The 19,417-nt window shown below is 41.8% G+C and overlaps 1 protein-coding gene and 1 long non-coding RNA gene across 3 annotated transcripts; both read left to right on the forward strand.

Moving 5' to 3' along the window:
* Positions 1 to 995: 995 nt before the first annotated feature.
* Positions 996 to 12,775, forward strand: LOC117472646. Of its 2 annotated transcripts, XR_004554950.1 has the most exons (4): positions 1,009 to 1,049; positions 3,393 to 3,497; positions 7,419 to 7,523; positions 12,730 to 12,775. It is a non-coding gene; the product is annotated as an uncharacterized LOC117472646 (long non-coding RNA). The 2 variants fall into 2 exon arrangements; XR_004554951.1 differs by lacking the exon at positions 3,393 to 3,497 and having other exon boundaries at positions 996 to 1,049.
* A 246-nt stretch (positions 12,776 to 13,021) lies between these two features.
* LOC117472685 (protein NLRC3-like) lies at positions 13,022 to 19,003 on the forward strand. The gene is made up of 4 exons (XM_034118019.1): positions 13,022 to 13,036; positions 13,171 to 15,020; positions 17,160 to 17,306; positions 18,991 to 19,003. Exons 1-4 carry the CDS (start codon positions 13,022 to 13,024, stop codon positions 19,001 to 19,003), a joined length of 2,025 nt encoding a protein of 674 aa, XP_033973910.1.
* Positions 19,004 to 19,417: the final 414 nt, after the last annotated feature.

Genomic DNA, 19,417 nt, shown 5'->3' on the forward strand with positions numbered 1-19,417 from the left:
TGTATATTGTCAGATTACCAGTGAATAAACGGAGATCGCCTCAACTGTGTGCTGGCTCGGGTCTCATCCATCATCAACACGTTACAACGCAGACACCGCTTAACGACACACCGGTTAAATGTGTGTGTGTGTGTGTGTGTGTGTGTGTGTGTGTGTGTGTGTGTGTGTGTGTGTGTGTGTGTGTGTGTGTGTGTGTGTGTGTGTGCGTGTGCGTGTTTGTGTGTGTGTGTGTGTGTGTGTGTGTGTGTTTAATGGGGGTTTTGAACCTCCAATCTTGAAGCATGGAAGTCTTCAATGTTTTTGTTTCTATTATGTTGGAACTTGAGCATGATTCCTATCAGAGGGAGGAGCTGCAGAGGGGGAGGGAAGTTGAAAGTGAAAGTAGGAAGTCAGACTTGTCAGACTGCCAGAAGCCATTTTACAGCTCGACACGAGGAGGACAACAGCGTGAGTGTTAACACCAGGATCTGCTTTCTAACACATTCATTATTTACTCTGTTATACTGGATGTCAGAAAATAACGTCTTGGTTAAAAATCTGCGTCTAGAGTCCAATGAGACTTCTGCAAGTGTTGTGAACTTTTATTATTTCCTGTTTTCTGATTCATCAGAGTTACATAACATGTGACGCAGTCCAAATGGAGAGCGGCCTGAAGTCTGATTTCATGTGTTTGAACCAAGTTTATTATTAAGATGGTTTAGAATTGAAACGTGTGTGTGTGTGTGTGTGTGTGTGTGTGTGTGTGTGTGTGTGTGTGTGTGTGTGTGTGTGTGTGTGTGTGTGTGTGTGTGTGTGTGTGTGTGTGTGTGTGTGTGTGTGTGTGTGTGTGTGTGTGTGTGTGTGTGTGTGTGTGTGTGTGTGTGTGTGTGTGTGTGTGTGTGTGTGTGTGTGTGTGTTACTGGTTTATCTCTCAGACTGGAGAAGATGAGTGATTTAAAAGATGATGAAGAGGACAAATCTCCAGTCCCCAGCTGTCTGTCTCTGAAGAGTGACTGGTCTATGGGGGACCCTCTAACCTTCAGTAATGAACCTGGACCCTCAGACACAAAGTAAGAGTCTGTTTCTACTGTAACCTGACCTGAAGAGGATTCAGTTTTGTTGGTATCTGATAATCTAAACTGTTTAATGAAACCCAGTAGAGTACATTAACAAAGTTGAACTCTTGCTCCTTGTCATCATCAGCAATAGTAAATGACCTACCAGTGAAATCGTCCTCACACTCTACATGTTGGACTTTGTGTTAAATTAAGCTAATAAAACACAAATATGTAAAACGTTTCACACTCAAATGAATTTTAACAACAGAAACCCACAATCAAGACTCAAAAACTCTAAAAATCTTTAATCAGGTGAACAGTCATGGATCAAAATCTGCTCTTTAAATAAACTAATGGTGTTTAAAACATGTGTTGTTTCCACAGACAGTTTACTTCAAACAGAAGTCCATTTACTTGCTGAATGGGTCATTTAGTGTAGGGGGAAAACCTTTGAAACAAGAAGGATGCATTTAGACAACTTGCAAGTTATTAAAATAAACAAAGCATGCAAACAATACACTGACACTGCTGCCTTAAAGGTGAATATTTTACAAATGAACTGGGCAGAGTAAGCACAGACATATTCATGTTAAACATCAATTCTCTAAACCCAAGCTCTTTTTAAATCTCCGCAGATTTAATTAACTGGATTTTATTAGCAATGTTTTTAACAAATCAAATGAATTTTATTTAAACAAGAAAGATTCTTAACTGTTTTAACAGAAGTATTCAAGGAATTAAACAAGACTTTACTAGCAATGTTTTTAATAAATCAAATGAATTCTTTATTGCAAGAAAGATTATTTTCTCCATTTTAGAATATTCAGTGAACTAAATTAACAGGATTTTATTAGAAAGGTTTTTAGTAAATCAAAATGAATGCTTTTTAACAATAAATATTTTTATTTTATTGTATTTATTTATTTATTGTTCTTCTTAAATTCAATTGATTTAACCTCCTAAAATCGTATATCCTTTTAACACCTATCAGAGTAGGCTAATTGCAGGATGTTAGTGTGTTACCGGCTGCCTGTCCTGACTTGGTAGAATGCCTCTCGTCTGCACGCTTCAGTGTGTTACCGGCTGCCTGTCCTGACTTGGTAGAATGCCTCTCGTCTGCACACTTCAGTGTCTGACCGGCTGCCTGTCCTGACTTGGTAGAATGCCTCCCGTCTGCACGCTTCAGTGTCTGACCGGCTGCCTGTCCTGACTTGGTAGAATGCCTCTCGTCTGCACACTTCAGTGTCTGACCGGCTGCCTGTCCTGACTTGGTAGAATGCCTCCCGTCTGCACACTTCAGTGTCTGACCGGCTGCCTGTCCTGACTTGGTAGAATGCCTCTCGTCTGCACACTTCAGTGTGTTACCGTCTGCCTGTCCTGACTTGGTAGAATGCCTCTCGTCTGCACACTTCAGTGTGTTACCGTCTGCCTGTCCTGACTTGGTAGAATGCCTCTCGTCTGCACACTTCAGTGTCTGACCGGCTGCCTGTCCTGACTTGGTAGAATGCCTCTCGTCTGCACACTTCAGTGTGTTACCGGCTGCCTGTCCTGACTTGGTAGAATGCCTCTCGTCTGCACACTTCAGTGTCTGACCGGCTGCCTGCCCTGACTTGGTAGAATGCCTCCCGTCTGCACGCTTCAGTGTGTTACCGTCTGCCTGTCCTGACTTGGTAGAATGCCTCTCGTCTGCACACTTCAGTGTGTTACCGGCTGCCTGTCCTGACTTGGTAGAATGCCTCTCGTCTGCACGCTTCAGTGTGTTACCGGCTGCCTGTCCTGACTTGGTAGAATGCCTCCCGTCTGCACACTTCAGTGTGTCACCCGGCTTGCAAGCACCAACTATTTAACTCCTTCAGGTAGCGGCACAGGGGCTTTCTGATTAGAGTGATTACACCCGGCTTGCCAGAGGAGGACCGCCTGCGATCCTTACACACTCGATTTCTATCCCTATTAATGGGTCATTTGTATTTAAATGAACATATTTGTAACATATTTGATTTAAGTTCTTATTAAAATTAATCTATTTTTGTATTGATATGTATTTATATATTTTATTTTTCGACTAATTGTAATCTGTATTTATTTGATTATTATTAGAGCCTTAGGCTCTGTTTGACTTTATAGTAAATGATCTACCAGTGAAATCATCCTCACTCTCTACATGTTGGACTTTGTGTTAAATTAAGGTAATAAAACACAAATATGTAAAACGTTTCACACTCAAATGAATTCTAACAACAGAAACCCACAATCAAGACTCAAAAACTCTAAAAATCTTTAATCAGGTGAACAGTCATGGATCAAAATCTGCTCTTTAAATAAACTAATGATGTTTAAAACATGTTGTTTCCACAGACAGAGAGCAGAGTCTCCAGTCCCCAGCTGTCTGTCTCTGAAGAGTGACCAGTCTATGAGGAACCCTCCAACCTTCAGTAATGAACCTGGACCCTCAGACACAAAGTAAGAGTCTGTTTCTACTGTAACCTGACCTGCAGAGGATTCAGTTTTTAGTGCATTAACAAAGTTGAACTCTACTCCCGGCTTGCCAGAGGAGGACCGCCTGCGATCATTACACACTCGATTTCTATCCCTATTAATGGGTCATTTGTATTTAAATGAACATATTTGTAACGCTAATGATTTAATTTCTTATTAAAAATTAATCTATTTTTGTATTGATATGTATTTATATATATATTATTTTTCGACTTTGTAATCTGTATTTATTTTATAATTATTAGAGCCTCAGGCTCCGTTTGACTTTACAGCAATAGTAAAAGACCTACCAGTGAAATCATCCTCACTCTCTACATGTTGGACTTTGTGTTAAATTAAGCTAATAAAATACAAATATGTTAAATGTTTCACACTCAAATGAATTTTAACAACAGAAACCCACAATCACAACTCAAAAACTCTAAAAATCTTTAATTTGGTGAACAGTCATGGATCAAAATCTGCTCTTTAAGGCGAGACACCCCAGGTGAATAGGGTAATTTTTTTAACTTAAAGATATCAGCTAGAAATGTCTCCAGTTAATTACTTACAATAAGGCAATTGTTTTTTGTATTACAAGTTTTCTGAAATAGCATGTTTAAATATGCAAATGAGCCATTATCTCATTAGATATGCGCATATTTGAACACATTTCAGGAATCAAAATCTGAACTTTGGATAAAGCCAGGTTCAAAATTCTTGTTTCATTTTGTAGTCATATTAGAATCTAAGGCTTTTACAGAAGGGATTTTGGATATCTCTTTTTATCACTCAATAAATCAGAAAATACTGTCAACAGCCCTAAAATATCAAGTTTCGCCATGTTTTTACTAGGGCTGTCAAGTTAACGCGTTAATAACGCGTTAACGCAAAAACAAATTAACGCCACTAATAATTTTAACGCGATTAACGCATGTGTATTTTTTGTCCTCGGCCGCCCTGTAGTTTGAGAGCGCATCGAGTTTAAAATACCATCTACAAGCTGATGCTGACAGCCTCGCTCCTGCCGCCCGCTTGTGGCAGACCACACTTCCACGCTCACCGGCAGGCCCGGACTGGCCATCGGGAGGACCGGGAGGGTGTGTGTATGTGTGGGGCGAGCGAGGCACACCTTACGTGTTGTTGTTGTTGTTAGCATCTGGTGCTAGCTAGCTGCGCTAACGGATATAAGGAGCTGTTTCAATGAAAACAGAGGAGCGACATTTCGCCGACAACTGCGCCGAGCACTTGACTTTATGCAGGTAGCCAGTTAGCCAGGTAGACAGTGGGACATTGTACGAAAAGTCAGCACACTCAGCACGGATAGTGCGCGCTACATGATCCATCACAGTGTCTCTCCACACACACACACACACACACACACACACACACACACACACACACACACACACACACACACACAGAGTATTATTGTATGAGAGAGGTTCCAGGTTGAATTGAGGCGAATATTTGTAATGTTCAGAGGTTGTTGTGTTTAATATTCATGAGAATATTTGTCATTGTTCAAATGATAATAAACAAACATATAAAGCATATTTGTCCACTCATATGTTGATAAGAGTATTAAAAACGTGAAAGATATCCCTCTAAGGTACATTTAGAACAGATAAAAAATGTGCGATTAATTTGCGATTAATCGCGATTATAGGGCTGTGCAATTAATCGTATTTTAATCGCAATTACGATTTTGGCCTGCCACAATTACGAAAACAACATAATCGAAAAAAACGATTATTTTGCTTTGCTAGGTTGTGGCAGTGCACTGCAACATATTTGATCTAATTTATTTGTATTTATCATATTTATATATGTTTAGTAGCTTGTTGAAGTGCGCTCCAAAATATTTGTTGATCTTGTTTATTGGTATTTATTATTTTGATATTATTTATTTAAATGTATCATTTATTTAATTTATTTTTGTATTGGTTTTTCAGTTGAATTATACGCTCAGGGAAATCAACAGTTAAAAAGATACTGTTCAAATTATTATTTGTATTTAAAAGTTCAATAAATGGATGTTTTCAAAGTCAATGAATAATCGTATTTAATAATCGTGATATCAATTATTGACCAAAATAATCGTGATTATGATTTTTGCCATAATCGCACAGCCCTACGCGATTAACTATTTTAATCGACTGACAGCCCTAGTTTTTACATATAAAATGTTATATAATTCAGGCTATGAATGATATATGAACAAACCCTTCTGTAAAAGCCTTCATAATATTGATAGGAATATAACTGCAAGGTTTGGTGTATGTACGTGCTACTGAAGTGGACATTTCAGACTCGGTAGGAGAAAAAACTAATTTTGAGAAAACGACCTTTAAAGATTGCAGTGTGGCGCTAGCTAAACCCTCCTGTTGTTTGGATGATAGCTTGCGCATCGACGCACTCTGTGAAGGTATTTCATGTTCGGGGTCATTTGTTTTTTGTATAAACTTGCTTCGTGCAAGTGACAATTGTTGTCGTCTTCGCCGTTCTTTTGCCGTTATGAGATACCAAACACAGGATGTCTTTCAGTCGCCAACATGTGTTTTCGAGACACTGATATTAACGGGGAATCCCTGCAGGACTCAAATGCCTCGTCTCTGTTCCCTTAAACTCATTTGGGAGTGATTACCCCCGGTCTGCACGTTGTTTCTCTTTCAGAAACACAGAGGACTGTTTGTATGATGGGATCACAGACACGCTGCAAACGGTGTCCGCCAAAAGTCGAGTCCAGTGTCTATGTAGTGTCATTTTTATTTGTTATAGTTTGGGAATATTGAAAATCGGTAGGGAAAGTCAGCTAAGTCGGTAGGCGGTAGAAACATGTCAAAAGCGGTAGACTACCGCCCAAATCGGTAGGGTTGGCAGGTATGGGGGTGTCTCGCCTTAAAGGGGACCTATCATGCAAAATGCACTTTTGTACGTCTTTTCTACATGAATATGTGTCCCCGGTGTTCCAGGGAACTCACCAAGTGTCAGAAAACACAACCCTCTCTATTTTCCTCCATACCCAAATCTCTAAAAAAGGGGCTGCAACGGATCTGATAAAAACTGATCCAGATTTGAACACTGTCCTGACGTCAGGACGGTGGCGCTACGGCTATTGGGCCAACTCCACCAATCAGGAGGAGACAGCCACGGCCATTGCCGTTCGAAAGCGCTGGAGACGCTGTAGTACATATGCCAGGCCTGTAAGTGGCGCTGTAGTCTGCCACAAAAGCAGCGAAGAAGACTTCCCGCCCATAGTTACCATGGTTACCCTTCTGTTTATTCTCCGCTGTGGCTTTCTTTCTCCCTCCCCGAGGCAAGCGTTTGCTCCCGCTGCTTTAATTCAATGCAATCCCTCCCCGTCGAGGCAAGCACTGTAATTCTCTCCGGTTAGTCCACCAGCAGATGACAAACACCCACCTCTCCGCCTCTTCCAAGGAACGAGGGGACCGTGCGGCAGAGTTTCAGTTTCAGTTTGTTTCGCCGGTTAAGATGTCCGTTAAAGTTTAAATCTTCCGGACAAAATTAGAAAAGTGCCGGTCAAAGGTCTTCTTTGTTATTTATTGAGCTTTAAAACAAATGAATAACGACTCTATATAATAAAACACGGAGGACGGAGATCTCTTTTTCTCCCCCTCTTCTGACAGCCCAGCAGCTGATCAGAGCACGTCTCCCCTCTCCTGCAGGGGGGCGTGGTCAGCAGAACCAGACCCGTAGACAGCAAACAGCACATAGAGCGAAATGAGGCATGGCTAAAATGCATGATCTGTTTGGTATTTTGAAAACAGAAACGTATAAATATACCTTATATAGGTATGGCCCTACAATATATCATTTAAATATAGCATGATAGGTCCACTTTAAATAAACTAATGATGTTTAAAACATGTGTTGTTTCCACAGACAGAGAGCAGAGTCTCCAGTCCCCAGCTGTCTGTCTCTGAAGAGTGACCGGTCTATGGGGGAACCTATATACTTCAGAAATGGACCTGGACCCTCAGACACAAAGTAAGAGTCTGTTTCTACTGTAACCTGACCTGAAGAGGATTCAGTGTTTATGTAATCTAATATATTAAACTGTTCTTTAATGATATCATGTGAGCAGTTTGTAAAGGAAACACGCAGCAGAGTACAGCAAGCTAACATTATTTGAGGATAATTCAATATGCAATTATATTATCATTGTATCCGTGGTATAAAATGGTTTTAAATAGCAAACATTTTGATAAATACTGATTTAAAAACTAAATATATATCATCCAAAACATTATTTAACTACTTGGGCATGATTATGATTTGTATTTATATTAATAATAGTAACAACCTGGTGAGCTGGTTGAGTTTAGCATTAGCAGATATAACAGAGTTCAAGAGATTACATGTAGAGTCAATACAAAGACCCAGATCCGTGCCTGGCAACACGGAGGAAGTGAAGATGGGAAATTCATATCACCTGCGTATTTGTGCAGCGTGACACATTTCAACTTGAGTGTAAAGTTTGTGACGCTCTGTTACAAAAACCTGTCAGTGTTGAGATTGTGCTCCTGTGGTCTCTGAGGGTCTGAGGGGAATCAGAGAGGAGAACAGAGCTCTACAGCAGCTCATATTCAATCATGGTTATTAATGTACCTGTTTAAACCAGAGACTGTCTGTGGTGCTAAATACATAGTCACTGCTCAGGGGCGGATCTAGAAAAATATTCATGGGGTGGCAAGAGGGTGGCAGGAGATTTTGAGGGGTGGCATCCCCTGGCAGAAGTATATGCTGATTTAATCCCGGTCATATCAATCAATGTTAACTTGGAAAGCCTCAGTATTCATATTTTAACTCAATAACAGGATACATTATTGTGGCACATCAGTAAAGCCTTAAATATAAATATAAAGTGGCAGAATTTTAACTGAACAATAACTGAATGAGTTTGATTCACTCTTAGACCAGCAGGGGTACCAAATCTATGCAGACTGCTGCAATAAGTACATTCATTAACTTTCTCATCGATGTTTGTCTGAATGAATATGATACTATTAACAATCATATTATTCCTATAAGCTGTCAATCACTGTTATGATTCACATATTCATTTATTATTGAATAAACCATTTATTTTGGAGGAGTTAAGATAAGATAAGATAGAGCTTTATTTGTCTTGGGCATCGAGATAATAAACATAAAACATTCAGGTCAATCAGTCATAGATACAGAACAGAGATCACATATCACATGGCAAAGAAACAAACAAGAAACATACAGGTACAGCACTTTCCCTATTGCACATACATAAATCAAATATTGCACTTTCCCTATTGCACCTATGCATAGTGTCCGTCAAATTACACATATCCCTATTGTGTCCATACCTATTTACACATAATGCACTTTCCCTATTTAACCTTCTCGATTGCACATACTACACTGTAAACATTTCACTTCCCAACAACTCCTAACACAGCATAATCACAATTGTTTCTGACTGTTCAGCAGCTTGATTGACAGTGGAACAAAGGAAAACTTATACCTGTTCAATTTCCAGTTTGGTAATCTATACCTTCTGCCAGCAGCAACTCAAACTCTCTATACAGGATGTGTTTGGGGTCGCATGTGATTTTACGGCCTTGTTTTATCACCATCTCCTCAAATATCTCCTGAACAGAGGATGGTGGAAGCGTGCCAATTATTTTTCCAGCCCTTTTTATCAAGCTCTGGAGTTGTGATTTAGATTTAACTGACAAGTTACCAAACCATGTTGTGATGCCATATCGAATAATAGACTCAATTGCTGCCCTGTAGAACATTAACATGATACATGTATCCACTCCATGAACCCTGAGCCTACGCAGAAAATGCAGGCGCTGGCTTATCTTTGAGCATACCTGATGGGCCCAGCCTAACTGAGCATCAAAATAAATCCCCAAATATTTAACCCGTGAAACCTGCTCAACTCCCTCCCTGTTGATAAGGACTGGGCTGTGATCACATACTGACTTGGGGTCAAAGATCATTTCCTTTGTTTTTTTAACATTTAACACCAGGTTGTGCGCCTCACACCACTTCACGACCTCTTCAATCTCAAGTTTATAAATAGAAATGTCTGAGTCTCTAGTCAGTAGACTAAGTATGGCTGTGTCATCAGAACACTTTATAATGTGGTTGTGTGTGTGCTGACTCCTACACTCATTTGTGTAGAGTGTGAAGAGAAGAGGAGAGCTAACGCAGCCTTGTGGTTATGACCTTTGTGTCAGAGAGGGTCGAGTTTACTTTCACCTGCTGCTGTCTTTCAGTTAGGAACGAGTGATGCCATCTGATTAAGTAAGGATTCACATCCATCTGTTTGAGCTTTTTTAACATCATTTGGGGAAGAATAGTATTAAAAGCTGAGCTAAAGTCCATGAACATGAATCTAGCATAAGCTAAAGGATTTTCCAGGTGTTTTAAAATAAAGTGAGTTGTAGAGGTCAGAGCATCATCTGTACCTCTACCATCGCTATACGCAAACTGGTAGGGGTCCAAGAGGTGTTGCACCTCAGTTCGCAAGTTCCCTACAATAATCCGTTCTAGTGACTTCATAACTATTGAGGTCAAAGCCACTGGTCTGAAGTCGTTGTTGTCATGTGGGCATGGTTTTTTTGCAACTGGTATGATGACAGCTTTCTTCCATATTTGAGGGATGCTTCCCGTGTCAGCAGAGAGCTGGAATAATGGACTCCAGGCAGGGGTGAGCTCATCTGCAAACGTTTTCAGCAGGAGTGCCGAAATACCGTCTGGCCCACTGGCCTTCTTAGTATGCAGTTGTTTGAAAACCCTGGCCACAGCACTATCATCAATTCTTCTTCTTCTATTGTGTATAGAATGATGAATGTTCCTCAAGATGCTTGCTCACCCTCCTTCAAATTTGAATGACAAATTACTATCATAGATCAAAATTCAAACAGTTCAGCGCCCCTCAACTTTACTGCAAACAGTTATAACCTGGACTTTACATCAGAAAGAACAAACATTAAAGAAGTGACTAACTGCATCAGTTAGGATAAAAAAAACGTGTAATCAGCTAAAACATATACATCGCTGCAGCTATTATCCAGTGGAGAGTCCTTACCTACTGGCCTAGTTAAATCAAAGTGGTTACTTTTTTTGGGGGCAGACCCCCACAAAGAAAATAAATATATACACACATACAAGGACAGCATCTTAACAGTTTTTTATGCTCATCCGTGAGCAGAGCATCAAGTTGGCATGCCTACATGTATAACAGCTGAATGCGGCGATTACCATTTTGTTCAGCAAGACGCCTCACAAATGTATTAAGATCAACAGCTTTAGTGCGTTTTGATTCAATGCTGAGTACAGCCAAACTTGACAGTCTCTTCTCTGTCATTGTAGACCGCAAATACCTCATTCCTTCAGTACTTGGGTCCGAATGCTTCTCGTTTTGCGCCGTCCTGTTAAAATGAAATCGCCGCCAATCATATTTCCACGCTCGCGCCAGGGCCGGGGGAGTGGCTACAAGGCTCGCGTCTTGTGCTGCATTCACTTGCACTCGGTCATTGGGGATTTTCTCTCATAAATGTCCGATGAGCCACAACTTTTATTTTTAAAAAAAAGCTGCCAACTGGGGTGGCAGCTGGGGTGGCAAGGCACTTTTTTAGGGTGGCAGTTGCCACCCCATGCCACCCCGGTAGATCCACCCTGACACTGATGTACTTATGACTTCATGAAGTTATTCATGAGAGTGCTGATGGAGCAGCTACAATGTTAGCCTAGCTTTAATCAAACCGATCTCATTCAGAAAACAAACATTTTTAAATGTGTATGCTCGTTGTGTTGGAGACAGACCTGACAAAGCATTAACTCAGGCTTTTTACAAATCAGTATCATTCTGTTGTTACTTAGGCATCCTTTCCATATGTTTATTGATATTAATTCACAGCAGATTCTCTGTAAGTTGGGTTTATAAAGCACCAGGTTAATACAGCTGTGTGTCTTAGGCCCCGGCTCCACGAGGACAAATACGGCAAAACGCATCGGAGTAACGCAAATGCAACCGCAAAAAACCTTCCGTCCCCACGCAATATACACCGGATTGTGTCAAGCTCCACGAGACGGCTCCGTTTACATCCAAACGCTGGAAAAGCTGCAGTACATATGCCGAACCTGTACGTGGCGCTGTAACTTCCTCCACAAAAGCAGCAACTTCCTCCACAAAATCAGCGAAGAAGAATGGTTGTCATGGCTGCACTTCTGTGTATTCTCCGCGGTGGGGGCCGACAGAACCGGGCAGAGTTTTTCGCCGGTCAACGTGTGTTAAAGTTTAAATCTTCCGGACAAAATTATAAAAGTGCCGGTCAAAGGTCTTCATTGTTATTTATTGAGCTTTAAAACAAATGAATAACGACGATATAATGATATATAATCATCAAATACACAGAGCCTCTCTTTTTCCTCTCTTCTCACAGCGTCAGTGTCTGTCTCATGCAGCAGCTGATCCTGTAATGAGTGACCCGACAGTAAAAATGAACATATTTATAACTAGTTTAGTTTGAGAGGTAATTAAAATAGCTAAGGGTGATGATCTGACTTGAAGTGTGTGTTTTGCTCTCGCTGCATCACAGCGGCAGGAGCTGCGTGTCTCCGTCCTGTCAGATTAGACTTCACTCGCATTTATGTCCATATCGAGATAAAGATAAATAATCTGAATTCAAGGAGGAGCTCCTGTAGATGTTGCACAAAGAACTGTAGCATGGTCAGTAGCGACTGGAGCACGATAGCAACCCTGCGGGGGAGAGGCGGGGCTATAAAAACGGATGACCGTATAGGCGACTCCACGGCCCCGTTGGACCCCCCAGAGCGCTCAGTTCCCAGATCTATCCACCTTTGGACCCGTTGTCGTTTGCGGGGTCTGTTTCTACGTTTCCCTTACGGCGTCGTGGAGCTTAGAGGGCTATACGCATGAGAAATATGCGGATTCAACCAGTTTTCGTCCTCGTGGAGCCGGGGCCTTAGTAGATGCAGTGAACTTGTGCTCCTCTGGGTCATGAATCCAGACAGGATGCTCTTTGGTTTGATGATCATGTGAATTGTAAGCTATCTACCTGATCACAAAGGTATATTATATAGAACTTTTTTTAAATATCAAACTAGAATGTTCCCCCTTGTTGTACCTTTGGTGATAATCAGCTCCCCTAAAGTGCTATAAAGGATGTGTTCATCTTCACAGAGGGAGGAGGAAGAGTGGTGTTCCTGTGGAGGAGCAGCTGTCCAGCTGTGCTCTGTGTCAGGACGTCCTGAAGGATCCAGTCTCTACCAGCTGTGGACACTGGTTCTGCAGACAGTGCATCACCTCATACTGGGAGCAGAGACCTCCATCAGGAGACCCCTCCTGTCCCCAGTGTGGAAAGAGATCCAGAACCAGAGCTGGCCTGCAGACAGCCAGTCAGACCAGCTCTGTACGAGGTAAGAGGCCGAACTCATGCAGCGTCTTATTCCTCTTCCTGGTTCATTTGGTCTTGATGAGGTATACTGTTGTAGAGCATAGACATTAAGCTGTTTGCAAAACATTTCAACTCAGTCTGTTTTTATTAGTTTTATTGTTAGATTCTCAAAAGCATTTCCTGATTCTCTCGTGTTTCCTTCTCTTTCAGCAGATAGTGGTCTGCAGGAGGTTTTAGATGAACATAGGCTCAGTCAGAGGAGGAGATGTGAACGTGTGACTGAAGGAACTGATCAAAGTGAAACCCTCCTCAACAGCATCTTCACTGAGCTCTACATCACACAAGGCCAGAGTGAAGAGGTTAATACCCAGCATGAGGTGAGGCAGCTGGAGACAGCTTCCAAGAAGGAGACCCTCCATGACACTCCAATCAAGTGCCAGGACATCTTTAAAGCCTTACCTGACCAACAGACTCTCATCAGAGCGGTCCTGACCAACGGAGTCGCTGGAGTTGGAAAAACCTTCTCAGTGCAGAAGTTCACTCTGGACTGGGCCGAGGGTTTGGAAAACCAAGATGTCAGTCTGGTGATCCCGCTCTCCTTCAGGGAGCTGAACCTGATCAAAGGTGAGCAGTACAGTCTTCTCAGGCTGCTCCATGTTTTCCATCCAACCTTACAGAAGGTCACAGCAGAGCAGCTGGCTGTCTGCAAAGTGCTGCTCATCTTTGACGGCCTGGATGAAAGCAGACTTTCTCTGGACTTCAGAAACAATGAGGTTGTGTCTGATGTCTCACAGCAGTCCTCAGTCAACGTGCTGCTGACAAACCTCATCAGGGGGAAGCTGCTTCCCTCGGCTCTCGTCTGGATAACTTCCAGACCTGCAGCGGCCAATCAGATCCCTCCTGAGTGTGTGGACAGGGTAACAGAAGTACGAGGCTTCACTGACGCCCAGAAGGAGGAGTACTTCAGGAGGAGATCGAGTGATGAAGACCTGTCCAGCAGAATCATCTCTCACATCAAGAGCTCCAGGAGCCTCCACATCATGTGTCTGATCCCAGTCTTCTGCTGGATCACTGCTGCAGTTCTGGACCACATGTTGACTACAGACCAGAGAGGAGAGCTGCCCCAGACCCTCACTGACATGTACTCACACTTCCTGCTGGTCCAGACCAAGAGGAAGAAGCAGAAGTATGAAGAGGGACATGAGACGAGTCCACAGCAGCTGACGGAGGCTGACAGGGAGGTTCTTCTGAAGCTGGGGAGGCTGGCGTTTGAACATCTGGAGAAAGGAGACATCATGTTCTACCAAGAAGACCTGGAGCGCTGTGATCTTGATGTTACCAAGGCCTTGGTGCACTCAGGAGTTTGTACAGAGATCTTCAAAAGAGAGAGTTTGATCTTCAAGAAAACAGTCTACTGCTTTGTTCATCTGAGCATTCAGGAGTTTCTGGCTGCAGTCTACATGTTCCACTGTTACACCACCAGAGACACAGAGGTACTGAAGGACTTCCTGCAGGGAGACTGGCCCGATGAGAACAGTAACAACAGAGATCAGGATTACCCATCCCTGGATGTCTTCCTAAAGGGAGCCATGAAGAAATCCCTAAGAAGTAAAAATGGCCACCTGGACCTGTTTGTCCGCTTTCTCCACGGCCTCTCTCTGGAGTCCAACCAGAGACTCTTAGGAGGCCTGCTGGGTCGCTCAGACAAGCGTCCAAAAACCATCCAGAGACTCTTCAAAGGCCTGCTGGGTCGCACAGACAACAGTCCAGAAACCATCCAGAGAGCCATCAAGAACCTGAAGGAGATGAGCAGTGATGAAATCTCTCCTGAAAGGAGCATCAACATCTTCCACTGTCTGACAGAGATGAAGGACCACTCAGTACATCAGAAGATCACAGAGTTCCTGAAGTCAGAGAAAAGATCAGATCATCTCTCTGTGATCCACTGCTCTGCTCTGGCCTACATGCTGCAGATGTCAGAGGAGGTTCTGAATGAGTTGGACCTTGATCAGTACAACACAACACGGGAGGGGAAACGGAGACTGATTCCAGCTGTGAGGAACTGCAGGAAGGCCAGGTAAGTCCAGATGTGATTAACTTTATAAACTAATGTGGATCAGATGTTTAATTATTCAAATAAACACTATAACATTTCTGCTGTTTAAATACTGAGAGCAAAATAAAACCAACACTGTTCTTCTATTTATTTATAATAATAGTTAAATTGTTCCGTTCCTCTCTTCATATTGAGTGATGGAGGCGACATGTCAAACACATGAAGGACTTGAGAGGTTTCTCAGCATGTGATCACACCACACAGCAGGACTTACAGTTATCACAGAAACATGTTATTATTACTTTCTAGTAGTTTCTTTATCATTAAACACGTTTTTATCACAATGTGTTGGAGTTTAAAATCAGATCTATATCATTTCCCACCAATAACAGAGTTATGTCTTAATGCTGATATACTGAGAACATCTGATGGTATTCAGTTTAAAATATTGAAACTTTATTGGTTTGTTAATTGTGTTTGTGTTCGCAACACATGTTCAGATGCTCAGAGAAGCCTGAACACTTTTCTCTGGGTATTGTCCACAGTAATGATGTTACATGTCTGATATGTGTAATGTGTATTTGTAAAGCGCTTTGAGCACCTGGAAAAGCACTATAATAAAATGTAATGAATTATTATTATTATTAAACATTAATTATTCACATCCAAATATTAATTAACATTTAAATATGTACATCATCTATTGTGCAAAATCCTCTTCTGCATGTCTCTTCTACATCAACATGTGTCCCCTCTTCTTCATGTCTCTTCTACATCAACATGTGTCCCCTCTTCTTCATGTCTCTTCTTCATCAACATGTGTCCCCTCTTCTTCATGTCTCTTCTACATCAACATGTGTCCCCTCTTCTTCATGTCTCTTCTACATCAACATGTGTCCCCTCTTCCTCATGTCTCTTCTACATCAACATGTGTCCCCTCTTCTTCATGTCTCTTCTACATCAACATGTGTCCCCTCTTCTTCATGTCTCTTCTACATCAACATGTGTCCCCTCTTCTTCATGTCTCTTCTACATCAACACGTGTCCCCTCTTCTTCATGTCTCTTCTACATCAACATGTGTCCCCTCTTCTTCATGTCTCTTCTACATCAACATGTGTCCCCTCTTCTTCATGTCTCTTCTACATCAACATGTGTCCCCTCTTCTTCATGTCTCTCCTACATCAACATGTGTCCCCTCTTCTTCATGTCTCTTCTTCATCAACATGTGTCCCCTCTTCTTCATGTCTCTTCTACATCAACATGTGTCCCCTCTTCTTCATGTCTCTCCTACATCAACATGTGTCCCCTCTTCTTCATGTCTCTTCTTCATCAACATGTGTCCCCTCTTCTTCATGTCTCTTCTTCATCAACATGTGTCCCCTCTTCTTCATGTCTCTTCTACATCAACATGTGTCCCCTCTTCTTCATGTCTCTTCTACATCAACATGTGTCCCCTCTTCTTCATGTCTCTTCTTCATCAACATGTGTCCCCTCTTCTTCATGTCTCTTCTACATCAACATGTGTCCCCTCTTCTTCATGTCTCTTCCACATCAACATGTGTCCCCTCTTCTTCACGTCTCTTCTACATCACCATGTGTCCCCTCTTCTTCATGTCTCTTCTACATCAACATGTGTCCCCTCTTCTACATGTCTCTTCTTCATCAACATGTGTCCCCTCTTCTTCATGTCTCTTCTACATCAACATGTGTCCCCTCTTCTTCATGTCTCTTCTACATCAACATGTGTCCCCTCTTCTTCATGTCTCTTCTACATCAACATGTGTCCCCTCTTCTTCATATCTGAGCATCTGAACATGTGTTCGCAACACATGTTCAGATGCTCAGAGAAGCAAAAACATCCTTCATCCATCCAAATATTAATTAATATTTAAATATGTACACCCTAATATTGTAAAGTGATTTATTTAATTTATGTTTCTTTTGGTAACAGTCAGTGACAGCAGGAGCACAGACATGTGGTCAGATCACACTGACAACACATTCAACTCTACTATAATATATTATGATATATAATATAAAATGGACTGACAGCAAATCTCAATCAGAACATATGTCAAATATGTTTTCATCAAATGCTTCAAGTTAATATAATGTTTCCTCTTGTTTTAACACATGTTGTAATATATGTGTTATTATAGACTCACTGACTGTGAACTCTCAGAGACTGAATGTGAAGTCGTGGCCTCAGCTCTGAAGTCTGACCTCTCTCATCTGAGAGATCTGGACCTGAGATACAACACTCTGAAGGATCCAGGAGTGGAGCTGCTGAGTTCTGGACTAAAGAGTCCAAACTGCAGACTGGAGACTCTCAGGTCAGTTCTCTAATGCCCCTTTCACACCGGCGCTTTTCCAGCTCCTGCTCGGAGCTGGAAAACGCCGGTTTTTCCTGTTCACACCGCAGCGGCGCCGCCTCTTAGCTCCGGAATGCTGTTCACTTCCAGCTCCAAAAAATTGTCGGTCCAGAGGCAAGAGCTTCGGAGCTATGACGCGGCGTCTCTTATGTCGAGGCGTGCAGGAAACCTTACTTTGACCATCCGTTCGCTGTTATTGATCATTGTGGAGAGCAGGCAGACGTTTTGTTTGTTATTATAGCAGCTATCGGATGGAATTAATACATGGGCTGCACAGGTTGTCATGTCCGACTATCACAAGTAGAATCATAATGAAAAATACGCCGGTAAAATGTGCCTGTAGAAAACGGCTTAGCAAGTAGTCAGTTTAGCTTCGGTTGCTATGCTAACATCACCCATGTTATACCAGAGAAACTTTCATAACAGCGTTGTGATGCCAAACAGCGTCAATTCAGACTGACACACATTCACTTAAGGGGAACTGGGGATATGTATCAGCTGCTTGTGTGACAGTCAGACAGTGAATACTTTAGAGCCGTGTGAGCTAACCCGGAGCTAACGGGAGAATACACTCCCGTTGAAGAGCAGCCAGCACTGCAGCGGTCGGTAAATGCTGAAACACATTAATAAACAATGAACCACGGCACTCTGGAGAAAAGTATAAGGTTGGAGAAGTCGTTATTTAATTTAATCTGGCTTCGTATGATTAAAAGCAACACGATCATCGACCCGACGCAGTCCCCCCCCCGTTGTTGTTGTGGGAGAAAATCAGCAACGTAAACGTTGACGTCATGACGCAGCAGCGGCAGCTCTGGGCAGTGTGAACAGAGCGGGAGCTGAAAAGGGAAACGGGAGCTGAACCAGAAAAGCTCTCGCTAGGAGCTAGAAAGGGAAAAGCGCTGGTGTGAAAGCCGCATAACTGCAGTTCATACAGATCTGTTTGTGTTTATGATTTTCTGAATTTGAACAAATACATTTTAATTGTTATTTCTTCCATGTTTGCTAATGACTGCATATTGATCAGAGTAACAGAGAGAAGGTGAATGTGTGAGGGAGAGAGTTTGAGCTTCCACAGACTCACTCTGTGCTCCATGAGTCAGTGGAGATGCTGTCAGTACTGATGAGCTGTGAGGGAGATGAAGGAGTTGTTTAACATCTGATCAAAGTTAAAGATCCAGATTATCAGTGGATTGTTTCTACATCATCTCTGACATTAAAACCCTGTTTAACTCTGAACAGATTATTAAACCTGGAGTTATTTCAAACAGGAACATTGTTTTCTAAAGTCACATCATGTTTTCTTTATTCAGACTGAATAGCTGCAGTTTGTCAGAGATCAGCTGTTCTGCTCTGATCTCAGCTCTGAAGTCCAACATCCATCTGAGAGATCTGGACCTGAGTGACAACGCTCTGAAGGATTCAGGAGTGGAGCTGCTGAGAGATCTTCTAGAGAGTCCAGACTGCAGACTGGAGGCTCTCAGGTCAGTTCACTGACTCTCTGTTACTGCAGGAGGTCTCACATGTTTCATTAATTATTCAACTTATTCTTGTACATATATATAACATCCATACGTTTGTAAATGTTGTTTTGTTCACATTTGTATTTCTCTAAATGTAGTCTGCAGTCATAACAGTTGATTGCTTCCTAAAGAAACTATTATTCTTCCACTGTTAGTTGTTAAAGTAAATGTATGTTTTCTTTAGTAAATGGTCTGAATAAAGAAGGTCCTCTGAACTAATATTAGTTTTACATAAAGTTTACTTTCTAACATAGAAATGTTTATGTTCCCAATAGGGCTTCACGATTTGGTGAAAAAGTCATATTGAGATTATTGTGGACAATATTGTGATTTGTGATTGAATGAACAAAGTGTAATATGTACTTGGTCAGGGAAAGGAAAGAGCACAGACAAATGATCATTTTGAAATCTGTATTTCTCAAAGAATCATAAACAAATCCAACAACAACAATATCTGAGTAGTAGGCTACTGTTTGGAAATAACTTAGAATTTGACAAAATAAAATAAATACCAAAATATATCTT

This window comes from Trematomus bernacchii, unplaced genomic scaffold (assembly GCF_902827165.1).
Source record: "Trematomus bernacchii unplaced genomic scaffold, fTreBer1.1, whole genome shotgun sequence".
In the NCBI taxonomy this organism is placed as follows: domain Eukaryota; kingdom Metazoa; phylum Chordata; class Actinopteri; order Perciformes; family Nototheniidae; genus Trematomus; species Trematomus bernacchii.